This window comes from Bombus terrestris, chromosome 5 (assembly GCF_910591885.1).
Source record: "Bombus terrestris chromosome 5, iyBomTerr1.2, whole genome shotgun sequence".
In the NCBI taxonomy this organism is placed as follows: domain Eukaryota; kingdom Metazoa; phylum Arthropoda; class Insecta; order Hymenoptera; family Apidae; genus Bombus; species Bombus terrestris.
The window spans coordinates 5,447,727-5,472,423 of record NC_063273.1 but is presented as its reverse complement, the minus strand read 5'-3'; the positions used below and the strand labels follow the sequence as shown (position 1 = coordinate 5,472,423).

The following is a 24,697-nucleotide window of genomic DNA, read 5'->3' as shown; positions in this document are numbered from 1 at the left end:
CTTATTTTCAAACGCGCCGCGTCTTCGTTAGCCGCGCGCATCTCGCACCGATCCTCGTCTCGTCGAATCCGTTTAACCCGACATTCGGTAGGATTGTCGCGATAGTTGGGTATCGACGAGGCGGCCTTCTTCGCGCTTCCAGTCGGAACGTGCGACATGTCGCCGCAGGCATAGCGGATGAATTACGGATGGCCGATGAGTTTTCCAAGGCGCTTCCGCCCAACGGCGATCGACCCCGTGTAGAATCATCGTCCACAGGACCGTGGAAGGACGAGCGACGAAACAACGGTGTACCTAACCAGCCGGCTAGGTTACCGCGGTTAGCGAGCTCCGACCGAGGAGCAGCTAACCACCCACCGGCGTTACCGGTCGCTCGCGTTTAAAGCTCCGCCAGTAAAACGATAAATTGCAGGACTCGACGGAACCGCGCAAAGAACTAGGGAGCCACGGGGGAGGAGAGAAAGGGAGAAGAAGAGCGGTGGCGGAAAGAGAGGGAACGGGGAATGGCAGAACGAAGAGAGGAAAACGGTGGTCCCTGTCAGCAATTGCCCCCTCTCGTAAGAAAAAATGGCAGCTGTTGTGGCTAGATGCCGCGTACCGAACCATAATGCCGTACCACCCTCCTCGCTTACTCGTCCGCACGGAGCTCGCGCGAGAGGGCATTCGGAGCTCGAGGAGAAACGGGAGGCCGACCGTGCCGAAAGTACCAACCTGGACGGGAGAAAAGAGGACGATCGAACGAAACGGCTCGGCAGCTGAACAAGGAGGAACGATCGGTCGAGGTAAGAGGAACAACGAAGAACCGCAAAAGAGGAGGGAGGCACGTAGGTACGGTTCGCGACGACCACCACCATCTCTGTCGCTGTCGCCGCCGCCGCCACCGCCGCCGCCGGATCCGCCACCCACCACCACCGCCACCACCACCACCACCACCATCACCACCACCACCATCACCACCACCACTACTACCACCACCATCGCAGCCACCGCCACCGTCGCTGCTGCCTCCATCGTCGTAGCTACATAGAATCCTACTATCACCGCTACAAACGACTCTACCAGAGGACCATTACGAGCACCGTTGGCATCACCGGCGTGGTACTATACTCGTGACGATCGTCGCCACGAGGAGGCTGGTAACGCGATCGGTAACGTTTCAACGACGCGGCAACCAAGGGAAAGGAAGGGAAAGCGTCGAAAGGGGAAGCGGAGGAGCGGAGAGAGCGCGCGAGAAGAGGAGAAAACGCGGTTCGCGGGTGTACGCGCGTGGAAAGACAGCTGGCTGCCGGTTGGCGATCGCGCGCGCGCTCGTGCAGCTCGACACGAAGAAGAAGGACGGAAGCGTTAATAAGGTGGTCGCAAACCTCTCGGCGAATTCCTAGGAGGAGAGAGACCACGGGCGGAGCCGGGTGCTGATCGCTCGGGCGGAGCTTCGCTCGAGGGAACCGCCTACCGAGCTAGGGTCGCCTTTTCTCCCTGTTGAACAGGCCGCCCCATCGTCGTCTCACACCCCGAGAGAGTCGAGTGGCGCGCGTTCTCTCCCGCCACCCCGTGTCTCGCCGCGCGCGTCGCGGACGATCGAGCTCGAGCGAGCCGCGAAGCGCCGGGGGTGGGGGCCGAAACGAGAAGCCGGCCGCCGGTGGCGCGGGTCAGTCTGTCGGGCAACCGGTCGCTCTCTCGTTTCTCGCTCTGTCCGCGCTCTCCGCTCGACTCGACCGCGTTCTCCACGCTCCGAGACTCGATACAAGTCGTCGATATCGTGCGACACGTTCTACTCAAATTGAAATCCAAACTAAAATCACCCTCGACCTCTCTCTTCTTCGCCTGTTCGGACTAGTGTCGTTGTCGTCGTCGTCGTCATCGTCGTCGTCGTCGTCGTCGTCGTCGTTATCGTCGTTGTCGTTGTCGTCGTTGTCGTTGTCGTCGTTGTCGTTGTCGTCGTTGTTGTTGTTGTTGTCGTTCCGCGAAAAGTGTGTCGGAACAGTTTGCCCGCCGTTTTTCACACCTGGAGACTCGACGCATCCTGGTGACCGTGGCGATGCGCGCGCCTCGTCGCGCACTTCGACGATCGACTTAACCCCGGTCTGCGAGCACCGAGTCGCGCGAGTCGACGACCCTCGCGAGGCGCGGTTTCTCTCCGTCAAAAACGATCGTCGATTGTTGGCGCTCGATCGAAAGATTCGAACGTTCGATCGCTGGGACGCAGGCGAGGCGACGCGATCGTCGCATCGCCGCCCGGGAGAATGTGGAAAATTTCTGTTGGGTGGATCGGCGGGCAGGTAACGACTGTTTCCGGAGCGAACCAAAGACCGATCTTCTCTCGATAATAGTTGACAGACGAGCGAGGTTCGAGACGCAGAGCGTGAGGTGATGTTGCTGGAGTCGCGAGGTCTCAGCGGCAGGAAGAGAAACGGATTGACGCTGTCTTCGTTCGGTGGTGGAGGTGGCGGTGGCAGTGGCGGTGGCGGCTGCGGCGGTGGAGGCGGAGGCGGAGGAGGAGGAGGCGGCTGCGGTGCCGGCAGCGAGGAGGACGACGAGGAATCTCGACATCTGTTTCTTGGAAGAAAAATGCAGACCGAGGGTGCCGCCGCCTCCGCGGTTTCCACCGGTTTGTCACCCGGCTGCACGCGCGACGACGGCGACGAGAGTTCCAGCCCTTCGCCGAACAGCAGCCTCTTGAACAATCTCAACAACAACTGCAACTCGAATCGCCAATGCGCCACCGACTTTAGCATCGCGGCCATCATGGCCCGAGATTCTAGGCAGCAGCAGCAGCAACAACAGCAGCAGCAACAGACGCAACAGCAATCGCAGACCTCGCCATTGCAGCAGCAGCAGCAGCAACAGCAATCGGTTCAGCAACAAACTCAGCCTCAGCTGCAACAATCTCATCATAATCGACAGTTGCAGCAACAGGCCGTCGGCGGAGGGAAATTGCATCAACACGGTGAGCTCTTTCCTTCCTCATTCTCGACGTAGAAATCCGATCGTAGCTGTCTCGTTATCGGGTCGAGCCACTCACCGCAGTTTTTTCTAAGCTTCGGTTCGGGCAATGAAATCGTTTTTCTTCGCGTTCCATATACGTACGTACGTTAATAATGAAACCACGGTTCTCCGTCGTTTTTCTCGGCGAGCAAAAAAGGCGACCAACGAAAGAGCGATCCTATCGATCGTTGGTTATCGGCTATCGGTTATCGGTTATTCGTGGCCGGTTGGTTGTTGTCGGTTTCTTCGAGCAACCTGCGACTAACGCGAGCGAGAACGGCGACCACGATGTTGACCACGACTACGATCGCCGTCGAGACGAGTAGCGTTTGTCTTAATCGCGAAGGGCGTTATTTTTGAAAGGTTACCTGTCGTGGCAGAGAGGCAGAGAGTGGCAAAGTAAGAGGGAAGGAAGGAGGGAAAGCGGGGAGATAAGAAAAAAAGAAGAAAAGTAGAGAACGACGGCGCGCTGGTGCGTGGTTAATGAATTATTTAGCGGCGAAGATTGTGAATGAACCGGCATGTAGCCGGGTTTGTGCTCGGGCGCGCGTTAATTCGCCAGGCGAGAAACGGCCGTTTCGCGCAGCCAGGTGAGGTGTCTCATCGGAATTCTGGAAACGATCGTGGCTGCTTTGCTCAGCCAGACGTCCGAACGAGACTCGACGGTGTTTGGTTTCATCATCGCGTATCTTGGACGCCCGCGGCGAATAATCGCCCACGAAGATTCTACGCGGTCGAAATTTACGGTTGGCCACGGTGCAATTCACCCACGGAAACGGACCGTCGTTCCCAAATAAACTTGGGTAAACGGTGCGATGAATCGACCAAACTCTCGTGTGCGTGCACGTGTGTTGGACACGCGCGAATACTCTCCTCCTCTTCCTCCTCCTCCTTCCCCTCCTTCTCCTTTCATGTTCGCCAGCCACCTAGTTCGAATAAATCGCTAATCCCAAACTCAGGAACCTCGTGACTCGTTAACCGGCGACGAATTATGCCTCTCGGAGACTCGCGTTTCCGAGGTAGCGTGTCCCTGCATGTCCGTTCGCCGATGAATTTCGTTCAACCGTTTGAAAGCGTTTCGTTTTGCGAAGTAACGAGACGAACGACACGATGCCGCTTATCGAGCGACGAACGATAGACCGTTGTCGCCGACGTGTACGACTCGATGCCAACGTCATCCGTATAAAAGTAATCAGTGACTTGCTCGAGCAACGAGCTTGCATGCCTGCTTGAACGCCTACTTGGACCCCCGCAGCCATCGCTCGGCGAACGCCAGCCTCGATCCATGACGATCGTCCGGATTTTGTTGTCTCTTCACGACCAAACACATCGGACAACGATAGTCAACGATCGATTTCCAGATGGGATCCAGACGACTCGTCGTCTGTGACGCGTAAATGTCGAATCTCGGAGCGAAAATCACGCGGCAGATAGACGTTTTATACGCGTCGAACCATCTGCAATTTGGTGGACGCCCACTTGAATCGGTTTACCGTTCGGGCAATCGCCAGGGCTACCGTTGCGCCGGTAGTTACGATATCGCACTCTATTTTCCCCGTGTTCTTTTTTTCTTTTTCTTTCCTCTTTCCAAGAATCGGAGCTCTTTGTGTCCCAAGTTTGCGACAAACGAGATTTCTTGCCACGATAGATGATAAGTGATAAGCGATATCGATAAGGGAGAACGATTATCGCGTTCCACCGCTACGCGGATGATTTTTAGTCGGACAAACGCAGAAGATGTCAATTCCAATAATTTGCAACGAATACGGTGTTGGAGACGATTCCGGGGAAATCCTCGCGGCCCATTTTATAGCACACGTTAACGATTCAAGATGTATACCGTGTCTCTGCGTGTCGATCTACCCTGTAATCTATCGACGATCGGTTCGCAAACGCGTGGTCCGTTCGAAACGAACGGACGATACGGTCGGCGAAACGAGGCGATACGGTTCGTTCAGCCGGAATATTGCATCGCACGTCGTTGCTCGACTAAAACCTTTTGATCGTTATGCGTAGCTGTAGTCAGGGGCAAAGCTAGAAAGCACGGAGAAATTACGGTGATTTTCGTTTCGATCAACGTCGCGTCGTTGATTCGAGTTGTTTAGCGACCACGTTAACTGACAGGCTGTCGGTGACGCGGTGTCGATCTTGCCGAATCGTTTCGGTGTTCCGTTGGCGCTGTCTCGAGACGAGTCTGCGTGTGTGAAGCACGTTGTTTGCAAAATACGAGGAGAAAACTTGTCTGCCGGGTGACGAAATTGCTTCGCGTTGCGATAGAAACGAGAGTTTCGAAGGATAGAAGGTCGCGTGGGAATTCCGTCGGACATGATCCAAAGAGCACGTACTTCGTTACAACCGGATTAATTTATGTTTCGCGAACAAACAAAATGCTTCTTTTAATTACCTGTCGACAGATTGATCGATTGCTCCGAGTCTCTCTCTCTCTCTCTCTCTCTTTCTCTCTTTCTCTCTTTCTCTCTCTCGATCAGATAGCGCGTAACAGGCTGACTACACTCGAGAAAACCGAGATACGCGAGTTTTTGAAGAAACGCCGAGAATCGAACGCTGTCGCGATAGCTCGCTTTTCGATGAGATCTCCTATTGTGACTCGCGTTTTCGATAATCGAGAAGATCAGAGAGCAATTTGTAGATTTCGTGGATTCGCGGCGGCCGAACGACCGATAAGAGAGAAAACCCGTCGATTATCGTTGTCGATACGCGAACTTGCTTGTTTGTTAAGCAATCGCGTCACGTTGATCGCGAGAGCTTTCGTAACGAAGGACAAAGAAAGACAGCGCGATCGATTTCGAGACTCCGCACCTTGATCGAATCGAGCGGTGCGATCGATTAAAAATAGCCGGCGGAATACGAAATCGGCGATCCGCGAAGAAAATCGTGGCGTAACGTAGAAATATGGAAAGAGAAGTGTCTGGGTCGCGAGTCGCGAGGCAAGTTTAAGGCTCGATGCGAGCCAGCGGTTTGCGGCAAATCGCTGCAGCGGCAACGAGTTGAAAGGACAAGGAGGTACGTGTGTACGTGTGCTTCTTTCGCGAAATAGACGACTTTGAAACAAATACCTGGTTTCTCTGTTCTACCAACGCCACCGAAACGGTGTCGTACGGTAGAACGTCGGTCGTCTGGACCGAGCCTAAAACGACGTGGTGGAAAGCGAGGCGAGAAGCTCGTGACGCGCGAACGAAGAAGAAGGCGGGAAGAGCTGAAGTTCTCGTAGATCTCGTGGGAGGACATTAGCAGTGGGACGCGTTTCAATCTGTCCTCCTTTGCGTCTTTGATCCGGCGGCACTGGTGCGCCGTGCACTCGCAACCGTAACTCACTTGACGAGGTCGCTCGTAAACTCGAACGAAACTCGTGCTCAGTCGGCAGACACGCAGCCACGAACCGTTCTGGCGACTCGTCATCCGTTTCGTCAGTCGTTTAACACCGCCGTTCGCCGTGTCGAATAAAAATACGCGGATGACAGACCACACATCGCGCCAACCTTCTCTGACCGGCCAATTAGCCGAGGCTACGGCCTCGCGAAAATTCCCGTTTAAACAGTTATTCGCGTTTCGCGCGACGACACCTTCGCTACCGCCTACGCCACTTCCGCCACCGTCGCTGCCCTCGTGCCCTCGTGTCGCGTCTTTTTGCCCTGCGTGCAACTCGAGTGCCGCTCCGACTTTAGCCTGGGAATGTCGGATCGTCGATGTTGCGACCACGGTGGAAAATCACCGGCTTTCCCTGCGACTCGAGCGACCCTCCCGATCCCTGCCACGCCGGAAGTGTCGCTGATTTTTGTCGCGTCAAGCTCGGTCGCTCGTTCCTTCGCGATGCTACGATAAAGAAACTCGTTGATTTGCAAAAACCGGGCAAGCATAAACGGGAGAGAGGGGAAAATGAAAATAGACAGAGAGGGAGAGAGAGAGAAAGAGAGAGAGAGAGAGAGAGAGAGAGGGACAAGAGACGCAACGATTGGTTTTTCTCTCCCTTGAGAGCGAGGAGAATCAGTTTAACGAGTGAAAGTAATTTTTAAGCGTGCCGCGTTAAGTGAAATACACGGTTGTAAAGTTATCGACGTAGAAAATCTGCTGCGAAAATAGTTGGCAGAGCGGATAGTGTTTATTGTTAATTTATTCGCGATAACTCGAATTTATCGAGTGTCGGAAGTTAATCGTTCGGCCGATCGAGAGGAATTGTTTGTTAGTCGGTGATACTCGATTTGATTTGCGTTCGGTCGTCGTTCGATCGATTGGAAAAAACGGCCGAACGAATGAAACACTCCGAGTGGAACTCGCGGACGCGTTTCTCTCGTCCCATCACGGATCGTTCGGAACGGATTTCGCCAACACTCGTCCGTGGGGGGTTTCTTCTACCGCGTTACCACGCGTTTCTTGCCTCTCGAAAGCTCTTGGACGAGCGAGCGTCCCTAACTCTGCACGGTTGTTTCAAAGACGGAGGGAATGGCGGAGGAGCCGCGTTCGATGGCGGCTATCGTTGAAAAAACTCGCGCGAGAATTTCATCGCCCAGCCGCGACCTAACGAATTTCGGACGTCCTACAGCTTGATCGTAACGAGCGGTTTGCGATCGAACGACCCCTCGGGATCGAACGCGTTTACGCGCGCCGTTTTAGGCGATGGCACGCTATCCAATTTCCGAAATTGCAATCGGCAAGAGACAAATTGAAAACCGATGCGAGAGAGAGGTATCTGTGCGCGAGGGCAAACAAGAGCGTTCGTCGCCGTTTTACCTTGGCCGGAAAGATTGTAATTTCACGAACCGCTGCCACTTGGTCGGCATTGGTCGGGATAATAACGTTAAACTAAAGTAACCTCCGTCGTAAGTGGATAATTATCCTTTAGCAGCCGCTACCGCGGCGTCGTTATTGTCTCGGCCGGGAAGACGCTCTAACGAATGCCGAGGGAGACGAAGAGAGGAAGAGAGAAAAAGTGGGAGAATGAGCCGCGCGCGTTCGATTACGCCGGTCTAGAGCCTATCGGCGTCGTGCAAAACACGGAACGAACGATCCTTGAAAATCGCAAACTATCGATTAATTATAGGAACGAGCGCGCGGTAGATTGCGATCTGCTGTCGCTTTCGGGTTATTCGTGGTATGGATGGTTGGCTGGTTCGTCGATACGTTGGTTGGTTGCGACGCTCGGCTCGAGAATTCGGTCGACCGATCGAGTGGGTCGCGTGATTGCGTTTACGCAACTGCGAAACCGACGATCGAGACGACTACTAATTATCGAGAGAATGAGTGTCATTGTGTCGCGGAACACGGTTCTCGCAACAACAGACGGTGGATGCCTCGTGGCGGTTCGCATCATTCCGCGCCTTACCCCACCTCGTCGCATCGCGTCACAAGACATTAGCTACGAATTACTACTTGGGATAACGGCAATTTTCTTTCGCGGTGCCTGCTTTAGCCGCAAAACGTGTTCGTGGTTGTTCGTGACCCACGCTGCAGCTGGGAACCTTTCCATGTACACGGAGGGAGAGGCGCGAGATTATCCGCATCCGAGTCGAGGTTTCTATATGCCTGTTGCCGATAGCCACGATGCAACCGATTAATCAATTATCCGTCGCCGTAGCTAACGCCTTTTTATTAGCGCGACCCGTGCGCGGTATCTCGATACACGCGTTTCTTTCATCGACAAACGATTCGATCGGTTTTCCCTTTCCTGTTGTCGCGGTAATTTCATCCTCTCTTTCGATCCGTGGCATACTTTAAACCTACATCTTCATTATCCCTCGCGTGCTTTTCAGAAAGGGAACCGAGCGTTTCTGGAGTGGTCCGAGGCGCTCCACCGATTCAGGAGGCGATGGTCGCGGAAGACGATCCAGAGACGGATGACGCCGGAAGCACCAGCGGCAAAGCAGCTTCACCCGTGAATCCTCTCCTTCAGGAACGGTCCAACTGCGAAGAGCTTAGGCACGTGGTGTGTCACCTTGAGACGAAAGACTTATGGGATAAATTCAACGAACTAGGCACCGAGATGATCATCACGAAAACTGGCAGGTAAGGTTCCCCCCGATTTGCGTCTCTGGAGAGGGCGAATGGAAAACCAATTCAAATATTCGCGTAAAGACGATGTCGGGCGCGCAGCGTGTAAGCGGACTTGATTAAATGGTTCCCCTCGATTACGATTATCGCCGATCTACGGTACGTGACGAATTGGCGGGCGAGTAAAATTGGACGAAGAACGCGATCGAACAGTCGGCAAACGTCGAGACGACGTTATCGAGAGACGGCGAGAAGAAGAGGACGATGGGAAGGGAGGCGAATACCGGAGAAAGGACGAGAGCGACGCGACGCGGCGGACGCGCGCCTAATTGCCCGCCACGACGGCAACATCCGTGCTGCTGCTGTTGCTGCTCTCGCTCCTTCTCGTTGTTCGTTGACTCCCAAAGGGGTTCCACTACCCTACTGCGCGTTTACTCGCGCGTTGGTAATTAGATCTGCGCCGCGATGTTGCTCGTCGCAACCTCCACCCGCGTCAACTTATCGTCCCTCACCCGGTCGACTTTCTACCACGCCACCCTCCACCGCCTTCGCCACCGCTCCTCTGTCTCTGTCTCCGTCTCTGTCTCTGCCTCCGCCTCTACCTCCGCCTTTGCCTCCTCCGCCTTTGCCTCCTCCGCCTTTGCCTCCTCCGCCTTTGCCACTGCTTCCGCCTCCGCCTCCGCCTCCGCCTCCTACGTCGTATCCCGGTCTTTACCCTCTCTCCCTCGTTTCCCGTTATTTGCAGAGACTTAAAGGACAAAACTCGAGAGACCTTCCCCTTAGTTCCTCTCGGCCAGAAAATTCTCCCTTCTCGCACGACCGTGTCCTTAGACCCCTGTCTTCGAAGCGCGGCACCGGCGTTTTCAAGCAGCAGCTCGGGTGTTGCGTTCGCCAAGTGGGCGTGAACGTTTTCGAAGGAGGAAATTTGCCAAGCTTTTCGAGAAGTTTTAACGACGACGGCGACCCGTCGACGAAAGAATCGTCGCCGTGGTTTCGATCGACGCGAGAAACAGGGTGGAGGGCGTGGGAGCGGGTCTGGGAAGGAAAAGCGACGTCCCGGGATGAGAGGAAGTCGGGGGTTAGAGGTTCGATCGTGGGTGAGGAGGTCGTGTACAGGGGGTAGGCAGAAGGTGGAATCGAAGAGGCTAGCTTCTCTCGCGAGGCGAGTTCAATTCATTAACAAAGGACGGGTTGATAAATAAAAGCATTACTCACGCTCGTGGCGCTGGCGGGATGAATGCATACCGAGTCGACAAGGACCGAGGAGAAGACGTAGATAAGATCGGCGGGTGTCCCCGCGTTTTAGTGGTCGAGCAGCGGGGGGCCCGACACGGTATTAATGTTTGGCCTCCGAGGCAAAACATTCACGCCAGGCTTCATCCTCTGCCCCCTCGATTCTGACCCTCCGCCCCCTCTGCCTGCTGGTTCTTCTGGTACCCAGCGAACCTGCCACCACCTCGGTGTCCGCTTCGGTGTTGGCGCGTTAACCCTGAAATCGGCGTGGACGGTTTTCGACCACCGATAATCCTCTCTCTCTCCCTCTCTCTCTGTCTGTTGCTCAGCTATCGTTTATTTCACAGGAGAATGTTTCCAACGTGCAGAGTGTCGTTCAACGGATTGAAGGCGGATAGTCGATACGCGGTTCTGATGGACATCGTTCCTGTGGATAACAAGAGGTATCGATACGCGTATCACAGGAGCTCTTGGCTGGTAGCTGGGAAGGCCGATCCTCCGGCGCCCGCTCGTCTCTACGTGCACCCGGACTCACCTTTTACGGGCGAGCAGCTTCGAAAGCAAGTCGTCTCGTTCGAAAAAGTGAAGCTTACCAACAACGACATGGATAGGCACGGCCACGTGAGTAACTTTGCGGCAAGCTCAAGCTCGTAGTTTGGTCGATCGGTATTTGTTTTCGTTTGCGATTCGTTTCGATTTGTTTCGATTCGTTTCGATTCGTTTCGTCCGATTCGCGGGAGAACGAGAACGCATCTAACGCGTCGTTTCGGTCGGTGGGTTCGTGGCAGTATCGTGGCCTGGTATTCGATTTCTCTCCGACAACGACAGCGGCAGCGGCAGCCAGCAGCGGACTCCTTAATTCATCGGATGACTGACGTAAATAGGAACCCCGATCGTGGCTACGGTTCTTCACGGTACTCATTTTGTATTCAGGATGTTACACGGTGCCGGACGAAGGCAAAGTGATTCTTTTGAATGGTAAGCGGGGAACGTTCGGGACCAGCAAAGTGCTCCTAATTCATACGCTTTTTCTCCCGTCGAGATCCTCTCGTATCGTCCATCTATCGTTTCCCGAGGCGATAGACGAATCGAAGAAGGTCGAGAGACGAAGAACGGGACGGACCGGGGCGAAGTCGAGAAACGCGACGAATCGGTGCACCGAATACGGTCGAATCGATGCCAGTCGAGGGGGGTGAGACGCAACGTTCGCGAAGATTACGCGATGGTAGTGGTAACAGACTCTCGTTCGATTTAAACGCGGTACGATCGTTTATTTTCAAACGCGTCGATAAAGATACCACGCGCTGCGAATCTTCTGACCGACTCGTAACGATTTCCAGCTGGTGTTGAACTCGATGCACAAATATCAACCGAGGATTCACCTGGTGAAGCGACCGGAGTCGGGCACCGCCAAGCCGATAACAGACCTCGAAAAGGAACCTCACAAGACCTTCATATTCCCAGAGGCGATATTCACCGCTGTCACCGCCTATCAGAATCAACTCGTAAGTCTCGCTTTGTTTCTCGCTACCGTTACACGCTTTTATTCGTTCCACCTTCCTTCTCCAGTTCCCTTTCTCCTACTTTTTTCCCTCTTTTATCCTTGCTTTCTCTCCTTGGCTCTTTTCGCTTTTTTCTCACGCGATCCTCGACGCGTCGGTCGAGATCTGCCCTGCCGCGCCACGCCGTGACGCATCGCGCGTCTTCCACGTGCCCCCGGGAACGGTGCTCTCTCTCTCTCTCTCTCTCGCTCTCTTCCTCTCTCGCCTGCTCGTCGCTCGGCCCTTCGCTTCGGATAATCGTTTCCTCTCTACCGATTGAAACGTACAAATTGTCCTACCCCCGGGCTGCCACATTTTCTTCTCGCAGTCAGCGGATTCGGTCGCCATCGCGAATTTTCGACTTGGCTGCGCGACATTTAAATTAACGGTGAGCGCGGGACGTTCCAGTGACTCCAGGCGGTGGTTTTCCGCTTTGAATTGTTAGCGGACGCTCGCGTTGGAACGCGACGACTTAGCCGGAGACCGGTCGTACATTTAACCTCGCGACGATTCTTCTTGCGCGCGTCCAACTACGGATTCCTTGGTTCGGAGCGCGAGAAGGGCGACAGCGCAATCGTATTTTACGATAGTCGTTTAGCAGCGACCGCCTGGTGTGTGGTCTGACTCGCGGTCGTTCGCATTCCACGGGCGTCGCGATGCCCGCGGCACGACGCGAGATCCGATTTTCGAGCCAGGAAAGACGCGCGACGTCTATTCTCTCCTCTTCCATTTCTCTTCGAACAACGCGATCGGAATCCTCCGCCTGTTTCTGTTCCTTCCAAACTAACCAGAATCGTCGTTGTCGTTATCGTTGTCGTAGTTGTTGGAGCAACGCGGTCTTCGAACAACGCGCCAGACGAAAGACGGAGCAAAGTCGCGAACCGTACGTTCTGCGATTCCTTAGATTCGCGCATCTCCGCGTAGTTTGTCTCTAATAAAGGAAGAAAAGTGCAAGATCCGCGAGAGCTGCGGTCGTTTCGACGAAGAGAGAGAGAGAGAGAGAGAGAGAAGGATGAAACCGAGGCAATCGAGCGGCTTCAAAGCGCTAACGGGTGGTCCGCGTTGGACGACCCACCCTCGTCGTCCGCGACAACCACGAGAACGTCGGAGCCGTTGATGACGATGATGAGGTGCGAAGAGATGCCCCGGCAATTACCTCGACCCGGCTCTCCTTCCCTTTCCTTTCCTTTCCTTTCCTTTCCTTCCGTCCCCTTCCCCCTCCTACGTCCAATTTCCAACGTCCGTTCCCACTGTTCTCCTCGGCCACGCACGCTCTTCTTCGTAACTCTCTTTTTCCTATCTCCGGCGTGCTTTGTCCTCGCTTCTGGTCGTTATCGCCGTATTCGACCGCGCTTTTCACCGTCACAGCCGCAACGACGAAGGCAAAAGCGAAGGCGGAGATTCGCGGTCGCGACCGCCGCTCGATACTTCCGATCGCGTGTCACGAGAAAAAAAGCGAAGCGGTGGAGCGAGGACAAGAGGATTTCCGTGGCGTAGAGACATTGGCTCGTTTAGCCGGCCGTCGCGCCGCGCTGTCTCGAAATTGATTCGTCGCGGTTCGCGGCTCTCCCATCGGTCGGTCGGTCGGTCGTCGTTATCGTGCTCTCGGTGTTGTCTTTCGTCTTGTTCGCTGGCTCCGTTGCTCTTCTCGTGCTCGTCATCGTCGAGGGGTAGGCTCGTTTAGCAGGGACCAACTTTTTTTTCCCTGCCAGCCACTTCCCGTGTACGAACTACGTATCGTTGCGGACGGTTTTTGTCTTCCTCTTGTCTTTCCAAGCCGACTCTTTCTCGTAACGACCTCTAACACCGACTCGATTCGTCTTTCTCGCTCGCACGCGTCATAATTCATAACCTAACTGCCGTTCTTCTTCCCTCTGGCCACGCTCGCCGTTGGTATTCCTCTCCATCCGTTCTGCCGGCTCCTTATCGCCAGCTGATGTCTCCTCGCTTTCTCTCGTTCGCTGCCTCTTCTCTTTCGCTCGGGACTCGACCGCCCCGCTCTCCGCGACCCATGTTCTGTTCCGCTCCTAATCGTCCCGCTCGTGGTGGTCGTCGTGGACGGGCCGTCGTTATCCAAAGTCGACGTTTACGCTTCTGGAATAGATGCGTAGATACATAAGCATGTAAATACTTACTACCGTATAGCTACGGGCAGGCTGCCACGTTCCACGCACTATTCGGAGGTTTCCCTGCTCGACCACCATTGGAATTATCGGCTCGAATCGGCTGCGGTTCTCCGATTTCGTTCGATGTCATGACGAAGATAACGACGTTGGCTCGAGAGATAACGTTCGTTGGAAGCGTAAGAAACTCTACCGGAGAATAGGACTCGAAGAGAGACGCGAGTTAAACGTATTCGTCGTGTTTCGTTTAACGATTTCGGAGTTTGTAGAGATAATCGAGAAAAACGATGACGTATCGCCGGAAGGTGTTTTAAGATAAACGCGGTTTCAACGCGGTGCCTCGTAATAATTGCGGAGTAATCGTGATCGCGATCATCGCAGTGGAAAATTCTCGTGGTAATAAATCGCGCGTCGCTATCTTTTTATACCTTGTGCCTCTATACTTTGGCTAATTAGCTGCTCGACGCTGAAACGGGGGGCAACTGCCTGCTAAGTCGTTTCACGTTTCGTGAATTCCGAGAAAAACCGTGAAAAAAGCGAAGAAGCGGAGAGAAACGAAACGAAGAAGGAGAGGGAACGAAGCGAGAAGTAAGGACGCGCTAACGTAAAAAGAAGACGGGGCCGAGCGCGTCGCGGAACAAGGTAGAGCGGGTGCAAAAGCAGAAGCAGAAGAAGGTGGAGAAGAGGAGGAAACAGCGAAGGAGATGAAGAGGAGATGAAAGAAAAGAAAGAGACGAAGGAGGAGGAGGAAGAAGAGGAAGAAGAGGAAGAAGAAGAAGAAGAAGAAGAAGAAGAAGCAGTCGATGGTTTTAGTGGCTGCAGGCGTCGGCGTCGGCATGCACGAACGAAAGAAAACATAAATAATCGCGTTCAAATGAGACAGAGGCGGGAGAGAGGAAGAGGAGGAGGCCCCTCTGGAAACCACACACGGCGGCTGTACGCGTTGGCGGCTGGTCGGTTGGCACACACGCGTGTACTTACTTACGGCCACCGGGACACACACGGCCACGCTTCGATTTCGTCGTGCGCGCGTCGAACGCCAAACCACGAACATTTCGCTTCGTTCGCGAAGTTTGTTCGCGACAACGCGAATTCTCGACGAGACGCCGCGCCGTGAAGAAGACAGAGAACGCCAGGAACAGAAAAAAAGAGAAAGAGAGAGAGAGAGCGAAAGAAATAGTAAGTTTAGGGAGCATGACAGCGCGCAACCGGCACTAAATAGCGGCCGTGGTGCGCGCCGAGCTTCCAAGCCGAGCGAGCGCGGGACCCCTTCTTCGATGAGCGCGTCTCTATTAAATCTATTATTAGTAGCGGACCGGGTGCGAAAGCATCCCTTTCAATTACCTACGGCTTCATTTTGCGGAGCTTCTGTGGAGGGAGCGACCGAAGCAGAATCGGACCATGTAGCGAGGGAATACTCCTCTACGTCTCTCTTACTCTCCCTCTCTTTCTCTTCGGTCGAAACGCGAAAAAATTCATATGGTTGGACGATCGATCGGTGCTGGCGTTAGCAGATCGAATCGCTTTCTTTCGCGACTAGCGGTTCGTGAATGGAAACGGTCGAAACTCCCCCGAGTCCGAAGAACCGATCGGTCCCAACAGAGAGAAACGCAAGCCCGCTCACCGCGTTCGCAAATTCTCTCTCAATTTTCATCGGCGCTTCGCAGCTGGACGTAATTGGCTACCTGTCGTTCGATGAACAAACGTTGTTCGATCGGTCCTCGAGCTACCGACTACGATCGAACCGCGCCTTTGTTCAGCTTTCGTTGAAAATTATGTACTTCGTGTCCTGAAAACCGCGCCCCTTTCTTTCCTTCTTTAGCCCAGCCGAGTACGAGGTTTACGCTCGCGAATATCGCGTGACGGATCGCCGTGGACTTTGTTTCGTGCATCGTCGATCGCGTCGGCCTGTCGTTGGCAGCGGCGAATTCGCGAGTCGGTCCTGCAGAATCGCACGGCGATCCGACGAAACCAGAGGACAACGACCTTCGCTCGCGCATCGACCGATACCGGCGACGACAAAAATCTCCGGTATTTTTTTCGCGATTCCCGCTATCCCGGCCGATATAGAGTAAAATATCTGGCAGGAGAGTGCGCCGCTGGCTGCTACGATTTATACGTTCCGACGATGGTTTGGCATCGAGAGAGCGAGGAAATATATCATGGCGTAGCACTCGCCGCGCGTCCACCGTGGACGCTGTAAATCGGTCTGGGAAGTGGTCCAACCGTTTGGTCGGATCGTGTCAGTGAAATCGTATAACTTGATCACCGTTTGCTGGGATAGCCGCGCGTACGATCGACCAGCGAATTTCGTTTTTCATCCGGATAAAGCGCGAAATCTTCGTGGCCTCGCATTCCTTGGAAACTGGCGTTCGGTGTCGGTGTCGATAGACGGACGCAGGCGAAAAGCGGTGGCCGCGCGGCGCGCGCCTCTCGATTTGCCTGAAAGGAGAAGGCGTAGCCGCGTGCGCGTCGAGTTGCTAAATTAATCGGTGCTCGTCGCGAGACCGCCGACGCGATAGACGCGTGGCGGCGAGTCCAGTCCGTCACCGGTTCGAATCCGGCAAAAGGAGCTGCACGATATCAAAGCGAACGGTTCGCGCAAAGTAGCGGCCGTGCTGGTCGATTTCAAAGATAGGCGTATGGTCGCGAGGCGAGTGAACTATAGCTGGCCGGCTGATCGTAAAACGAACACAGCCGAAAGAGAACGACGCCGCGCGCAGACCGAAGCGGAACGACGCGCGCGGTCCAAGTAAGTAGCTAGACGACGAGGACGACGCTGACGGCGGAGGTGGGCCAGATGTTTGGCTAATGATGTCAGCGGAATCGTAACTAAAACCGAGGCAGCTCCGGGCTTAGCGCGGCTTAGCCTCGGCTTTGAACGAAAGAGTCTTATTACCAGGCTGCACGTGCTGCTCCTGAGCGCGAAACCGTAGGGTAATTGGACCACCCACTCGACACCGACTCTAGCTCCCGACCCTCTCTCTCCCTCCCTCTCCCTCTCTCTCTCTTTCCCTCTCTGTCTCTCTCTCTTTCTCTCTCTCGCTCACAAACACGCGCAGTTGCTTGCTCTCTCTTACATCCCGCCTCTCCCTCTCTCTCTCTCTCTCTCTCTCTCTTCTAACCTTTCCATCTCGACCTTCCCTTCCGAGGGATTTTCGGAGAGAAACGAACGAGGACGAGTCGAAGGACGGTTTTTTTCGTCGAAAGCGAGAAAACAAGTCGGCCGCCCCGCGAAATCGTACCGTTTTCCTTTTTCGAACGCGACCGATCGTTTCGGTATTTGGATACGACAAAGGTGCGGGGAAGAGGAATCTTTCGTCCGTCGAAGGTTTACGGAAGTATGAGACGGGAAGAATCTCGTCACCCCGAGCTAATTCGACTTTGACCGATGCCACCTGCTCCGTCCGCATCGTGGGTGGCCGGATGGCGACGGTAACGCGAAACGACCGAACGCTGCCCTCGCGAAAGCCAATTGGGGTAGATTTCTAGCTGGCAACTTTCTCCAGCGAATTTCGAAAGATCGCGAACCCGAATGACCGCGCCTCGTTCTCGCTGTCACCGTGATCCTTCGTTCCCCGGTTCTGTACCTTCTCCTATCTGGAATGCAACGCCGCGTCGTTTTTCCCGGCTTCTTCTAATTTTACGAGCCGTTGATTCTCGATCGATGGAACGAACCGTTTCGAAACGGTCGACCGTTTTCCGATACGCGTCGTTGGCGGCCGACGATGACGTAACTTCCGACTGGAGAAAAGTCGTCGTAGGTAACGAGATGGGGAAATCGACGGCGGCTGACGAAAATCGACGACCAAGATTGACTTTTCTGTTTCAGATCACAAAGCTCAAGATCGACAGCAATCCGTTCGCTAAGGGGTTTCGGGACTCGTCTCGTCTGACCGATTTCGAGAGGTAAATCTTAGGAACGTGTTTACGGACGCGGCGCGATGAACTCTAATCACCGCGAGAGCGAATACGCGCGTAATCGAGCAGCTTCCCTTTCAGGGAGACGATGGAGTCGATGCTGGCCGAGCAGCAATCGTTGAGGTTTCCCCATCGGCTTCCGTTCGAGATGGATCAACTTCAGGCCGGAGCGGTGGGTAACCTCAGCCTGGAGGAGAAGGCGCTGTGGGCGGCGCGGTCGCAGATGCTGCTCCGGGCCGCGGCGGCGGTCGCGGTCAGCCCGTACGCTCAGCTGGTCGGGCCCGCGGCTCTCGTCTACCCCGGCGCCTCGTCCGCCGGCACCAGCCATCAGCAGCAACAGCAGCAGCAACACCAGCAGCAACAACAACAGCAACAGCTCGGCCATCTGTGGTGGGCTTCGTCGATCGGGCCGACGCTGTTCGCGGCCGCGCATCATCAGCAACAGCAGCAGCAACAACAACAACAACAACAGCAACTGGCAGGCTCCAGCACGCAGAGTCCGAGCACGGGGCCAGCGGCTCCTCGGCCTCTCTATCCATCGGCCTTGGCTTTGGCGCACCATCGTTTCTCTCCGTACCACGTGGCCACCGCCCCCAAGTCCTCCACCCCGGTCGGGCCATCGCTTTCTCCCTCGCCCTCGCGAAGAGCGACACCTTCTCCGACAGACAGTCTCGGAAGAGACGCCCAGGATATGTCGCCGTCGTAGTCGACGTCCTCCCCTCGGCGCCGCCGTATAGCGCGCGCGCGCGCACTCTTCCACGACCTCGGGACCACTCGACTTCTCCCCGCACGAGACCCGCTGCCACGCTTCTCGTCGTTTCTTCCGTGTGTCTGATCCTCACCGGGAATCGTCACTGGCAACAACCACGTCGTCGCAGAATTCGCGTTTTCGATCGGAGCAACGTAACGGGAAGAAGCGGAAGAAAAAGAAGAGGAAGAAGAAGAAGACGAAGACGTAGACGAAAACGAAGACGAAGACGAAGCACTGTATATACGGTACGGTCGTTGTTGGATCCCCTGGCCGCACGTATGTGCATTCTTAAGCGATCAATCGTATGACGACCTTTACTGTATATAGCTATACATATATACGTACGAATTCACGAGACCTAGGTAATATCGACTTCGTTCGTGTAACATAAGTTGTATATTTCGTATCACGACTTATCGTTATCGTTATCGTTATTTATGTTCCAACTCCGTACTCGACGTGGAGAAACGCAGAGCGGAACGTTGCGCGTTCGTGTCCGAAGAGAACGCGCTCTGCGTCTTTTCCACGCAAAATAGCTTAAGCGACGATTCATTGTCGCCGGTATCGGCGATTAGCGTTAGCATAGAGCGTTATATCGTTGATGCTTGTGTTGTGAAGATGCATAAAATATCGCTGTGCAAGCTGTTCCCTTGTAAATAAACCCTAATAAACTCTTGTACCAAGCCTACAGCAGCAACTACCAACTACCAACTATCAACCAGCAGCTACTTATTCGTTCCGCTCCTATCTCCATCCGGACCCGGTTTCTTCGCTCCAAAGCGTGGCAACGACGAATTGCCACGTAGCACCGCGTCTACCGAAGTATCGATCCGTCGCCTCGGTAATGACACACGAGTTGTACCGTTCAACTCCTCCCTTCCGGTGAAAACGGAATTTTTCCTCGGTTTCCTGGTTCGTCGAGAGATGGTCGCCAGACCGTCGAGATACTGGCGGCACGCGCGGACATCGAGGGGGAATCCGACGGATTGCGCAGGATAGGCGATTTCAATTCCCTCGGTTAACCGAGTACCGGAGATCGTAGGATGGCCGGACAAAGCGCCGGATTTGTCCCTCGAACCTCTCGACGACGCGCCTTGGAAATTTGAATCCACGGGATCGCCGAAGAAAACGACTCGACTAGCACGAGAGATTATCGTCGGTCGATCTGCCTGTTCGGGAGGTGCGGAAAAGAAAGGCGTCCGGGCGAGAAATCTTTCTGGCAAGAGGAGGCGGCATACATATCGCCGCGAATCGGAGGCGAGCACCGTTGTGGCGTTTTAATGCGAAACGAAGGCATTATAAAGCCATTAACCGTTGAACGAGTCGGCTCGACTCTGGCCGACACAGGTCGAGGCCGGTTGCGTGCGAATGCGCGCATCGACGCTCTTTATTTGAATACACAAAACATTAACGGCTCTGCTCGGACGCTCACCCTCTTCTTCAGCCATAGAGAGAGAGACGGCTTTGCTTGTTCGGGACAAGAAACACCGCCGAACATTCTTCACCGAGTTTTTCCTATCCTATCGTATCCTTCGACCGTATCGCATCTCGAATTCGCCATTTTTCCTTTTACTTTTCATTCCTTAACGCTAGTCGCGCACGCTTTTAACAACAATCTGCTCGTACGGTTCGAGACGAACGTTCGAGATCAACGAACGCGTCGAATCGTCGATTCTCCTCGTGGAAACGAGGAAAGCGAGGCGAAAGAGGACAGAATCGAGAAAGAGAGAGAGAGAGAGAGGAAGAGGGAAAATCTGTAAAAGAGAAAGAGCAACGTAGACGATGATAGCCGTATAGCGTATTTTTCTCTTTTCACTTTACTCGTTCTCATTCTTGTTTTTTGCTCTCGTTTTTGTCCTTCTTCTTCTTCCTTTTCTACTGGCTCTCGCAAGTCGACGCGGTGGAACGCCCACTTCCTGACCGATTCTTGGCCACTTCATTCCGCGTGTTTCGGGACCGAAAGCCGGCGAAAAACGCGTACCAGTGTGCGTGTCTAACGAAGACAACGAGGGAACGAAGAAAAGGCAAAAGCGCGCGCGTCGCCGACGATGACGGAGAAACGAGCGAGAGAAGGAGACTTGGCTCGCCTAATTTGCTCGGTAATGTCCCGCCGGGAATTAACGAGCGGGACTAGGACGGGGAGAGGGGCAGCCGGTAGCACCTAGCCGACATTAATTATGTCCGCTGCCACAGGTGCCAACAACTCGATTATCAGATCTCGATCGGATCCCGATCGCTCGTTTAGATTACGCTGCCTGCCGCGGACCGTCCTTCTCCACCTTCGTCTCCTGCTTCTTACCCTCTCTCCTTTTCTTCGCCTTTCAGCTTTTCCTCGCGCTTTTTCCACGACTCTGAACGATGCACGTTCCGTCTCTTTCACTCAACGGCGGATGTTGGAAGAGAGACGTGTATCTGAACGAATCCATCGCTCCGCGTTGGACGAAACGCAGTTATCGTTGGGAAAAAGTGGGATCGCGAAGGGAAGTGGAGGGAGAGAGTCGGAGGGCGATGGTCGAAGCGATCGTTAGATTCCGTTTCCGTCTAAAAATTGCCGCGGTCGAGGTTTGGCGGTGGTGTCGGCGGCGGCGGCGGCGGCAGTAGGGGTAAAAAAGGGCTTGCCGCGAAATAAAATGGCGGTGGCGAGGATGGCACCGGTATCGATTGGCTCTCGAAAAGCGGCGGTAGCGTAGGTACGCGCGGTTGCACGTAGGTGCGAACCACAGGGCATCGTTTCGCGTGGGTGGCTCCGGAACAGTGCGGTAGCTGGCTCGGGCAGCCCGTGCCTCCGAATTGGCCGCTCGTTGCCAGCGTGCTGCGCTGCGCGCTCGCCGAAGCGCCTATTAATTCATCGAATTAATTTGCCAATGCGCTGCCAACGACCGTGCCGGGGATACGGGGCCTGGGGTGTATTCGCCATCCCCGATAGCAAAGTCCCCGCTGCACGTTCTCCTCCGATCGTGGCAAAATTACCCCGGTGCTCCCGTCGAAATTCAATCTTCTGTGCGTTCTCTTCGATTCGATGTCAAGATCCGCTCTCAATCTTTCAACGATCGAGCTACATGCTTATATCCGTTGGCGAGATTGGCGAACGTCGCGCGGTAGGTCGTGCACGCGAACGAACGTACGAGCGAGCGAATAGAGCTGCCTCTGTCCGAGAGGAACGCGCGAACCGCGAAGAAGGCGAGAAAGGGACAAAGAGAGAGAGAGGAAGCAGCGCCGGCTCGTATTTCGCCCTTCGAGGATTCGGTTTTCTTTTGTCCCGTGGTTCTTGGTTGGGTGGCACGCCACTCTCCGGCAGACGGCCCTTCTCCAGGCCCCTAGCTCGAATGTCGCTTAAGTCCGAACTAACGAGATTCTTCGTTTCCCGTCCCCGCCTTACCGATCGAACTCGGCTACGAGAAGTTGGGTCGGCCGATGAAATTCCTGCGACTCGTTGCGATTCATCGCGATTTCATCCCTGTCGTCAAAAAAGGTCCGGTAGTCGGTCGAGCCGGGCTGATGTTTTTCTTCGACTTTTCAACGACCGGTTTACGCACAACAGAAAGACCTCTTGACTTTAGTCGTGATCGATCGCGATCGAACTGGTCTTTCGGTGCACGACACATTAGAGAACTCCGAAGGATTTTTGAAAAAAGCAAACGTCAAAGTCAATCGGATCGATCGACGACAATAGGCATCGTTTCGCGGTTAGGCTTGTCTAAATATTTGGAATCGACTCCGATTTGGGTGTCACTGAGGAAAATGCACGACGACGAATCCGTGACGAAACGCTCGACTGCAGGTGGTCTACAGATGCCAGGGGATTACGGGGTTTATCCCCCAGCGGGATATCGATCCTATTGTAGCTTGGCTAGAAAGCGAGCGAGTGAAGCAAAGCGGAGTCGAGTTGTCTCGCGCGTCGATGCGGCCGATATACGTATTCTCCGAATCTTCGTCCACCCTCTCCCTTTCCAGCCTCGATACGCTGGTCCACACGCGCCAAGAAAATGCGCCACGTTAACAGGACGAGTTCTTCGTTTCTCCGTTTTCTCGTCTAATTCGAGCGAGTGGCAAGGTAACAGGCAAATGAAGTCGAACGTAACTTTATTAGCGGGCAGGCAGCGAACGCGCTACAGAGGGGAGCACCGTGGCATTTCTTTTGGGAAATAAGCTGTCACGTATCGTTGGTAAACGCGCGAGGGGAGCTGCGTCACGCTCGGAGGGGGAATAACAGATTAGACCTCGGTTATTTCTCTCAAATCGAAATATTATTCCCGCGTTTGGCTGGTCCCTCGTTCGACCAGCTCCACTCCCGTATTCGGGGTTAATTTATTTGCTCGGTGCGTTGTAAAGCGTCTCGACAAGAGGCGAACCGTGCACGAACGAGGACGCGCTGCCCCGTAATTATCCGGCCGTAAATCCGAAAAAACTTAATTAAATTAAAGCGTTTATCCCCGGCGGCGATTTTCGCTCGGCATCGCGTTGCCAAATCCGTTACAAGCGAGTCGCGCGAACAGCCGCGATTCGCCGATAAAACGATCGAGCCGAACGAGAACGGGAACGCGAGGGCTTTCGTGAGGAGGAAAGAGCGGCGCGGTTCGAGAATTTCCGCTCGTTACAGTTGGAAAGGCGGCAAACTATATCAGGAAGCGCGGCAATTGTCTTGTCGCGAGGAGACGAGCCGTTCGCCCGAGGTGTGCGAGACTCGGCACGCAACTAACAGGAACCCGATAATTCACGGGCCCACGAGCGTCGCTCGACACGGACTCTCCTCGCTCTCGGACGATCTCCGGTGTCGAACTCTCGAACTCGCCGCTGAGTTTGCTTGCTCGCGCGTATCTCTCCGCACGCGAAAAAATCGAGTTTTCTTTTTTGCGTTTCGAGCGATTTTCACCCTACGTTTATTCTCCACTCGACGCTCGTACATACTTAATTGACCGTTGTAGTTGGAGCGGAATGCTCGATGCCAACAACGACGACGACGACGATGCTACAGAGAAGCCCAATCACGGGTAGCTCCACGGCGATTCCTTCTTCCAGCGAACAACACCTCTGTCCGCGTTTCGACTCTCGACTCGGATTCCTTTCCTCTCGTTGGCGAGTAAAACTCCCAGAACGGGTTCACGGGAGAGAAAGCACGTCGGAGCGAAGAGTAAATTGGCACGATCGACACGCCGGTTAAACGCAGAGGCTGCTCGAGCACCGTGGCGTTTCCCTGGCGTTTCCGTGGCGTTTCGTGCGCGGCACATCGCGTCGCGAGGACACGCAGCCGAGCCTCGAGGTTCAGCGGTAACCTCCGTGCGCGCACCTCTCCGCATCGTCGATCGGATGTACGTAATCGTGTCCGTTGTTTCGCTATCGAGCCAAATCAACGCGCATCACGCAACGTTAATTCGTCTTCGATTGCCCCGTCGAGGTTCGTGGCGTGGGAGACCTCTCTCCGTATCTCTTCCTCTCGGTCCGTTCGATTATCTTACTCCGCTAGCTGCGTCCTCGTCTCCTTCGACCACCTGATCGTTTTCCGACCGTATCCAGCGGCGATCAACGTCGCAACGGTATGCACCGTGTGCGCGTCGTCTCCCAAGCGTCTTTCCTCTCGGTACGAGTTCCATTCCCGAAAAGAATCCCGAAAAGAAGAAAGGAAGAGGAGAGCCCGTGCTCGGGATGAGTCTCGCTAGCGAAACGAGTATCGCGGGTCATCATCGCTAGACCGCTCGGTAACGATACCGTGTCATAAATAACGTTCGTTTCAATGTTAATCTGTTGCTCGGATCGAATCTAATAAGCACGGAGGCGACGCGTGGTTTGTTCCACCTTCGGAAGGTGGAATCGAATCGAAGAAAGAGAATCAAAGCGGAGATCGGCGAGCGAGAAAACTCGTATCGACATGACGAACAAGTGGAAGATGAACAAGATGAACAAGAAGAGGAAGAAGAAGAAGAAGATGGCGAAGGAGACGAAGAGGGGGAGGCAGGAACGAGATAGAGCGGAAGGAGGGTAGTAAAGGAAAGCGGACGAAGAAAGAGAGAAGAAGCAGACGAAGACGGGTCTCTCGGCATTGTTCGCGGCCGCTCGCTCGTGACTCGTGACTCTTGCGACCCGGATGACCCCTAGCCTCGATTACCTCGGACATATCCGCCCGCTTACCCCCTCGCGCC

The 24,697-nt window shown here is 54.6% G+C and overlaps 1 protein-coding gene across 2 annotated transcripts; it reads left to right on the top strand.

The window, feature by feature from the left end:
* Window positions 1-1,577: 1,577 nt before the first annotated feature.
* On the top strand, window positions 1,578-19,248 carry LOC100650682 (T-box protein H15). 2 transcript variants are annotated; one of them, XM_012308733.3, is made up of 6 exons: window positions 1,578-2,947; window positions 8,754-9,006; window positions 10,572-10,845; window positions 11,565-11,729; window positions 17,721-17,797; window positions 17,879-19,248. In XM_012308733.3, exons 1-6 carry the CDS (start codon window positions 2,371-2,373, stop codon window positions 18,513-18,515), a joined length of 1,983 nt encoding a protein of 660 aa, XP_012164123.1. In that variant the 5' UTR covers window positions 1,578-2,370; the 3' UTR covers window positions 18,516-19,248. The 2 variants fall into 2 exon arrangements, with proteins under 2 accessions (XP_012164123.1, XP_012164124.3); XM_012308734.3 differs by having other exon boundaries at window positions 1,581-2,947; window positions 17,891-19,248.
* The last annotated feature ends 5,449 nt before the right edge of the window (window positions 19,249-24,697 follow it).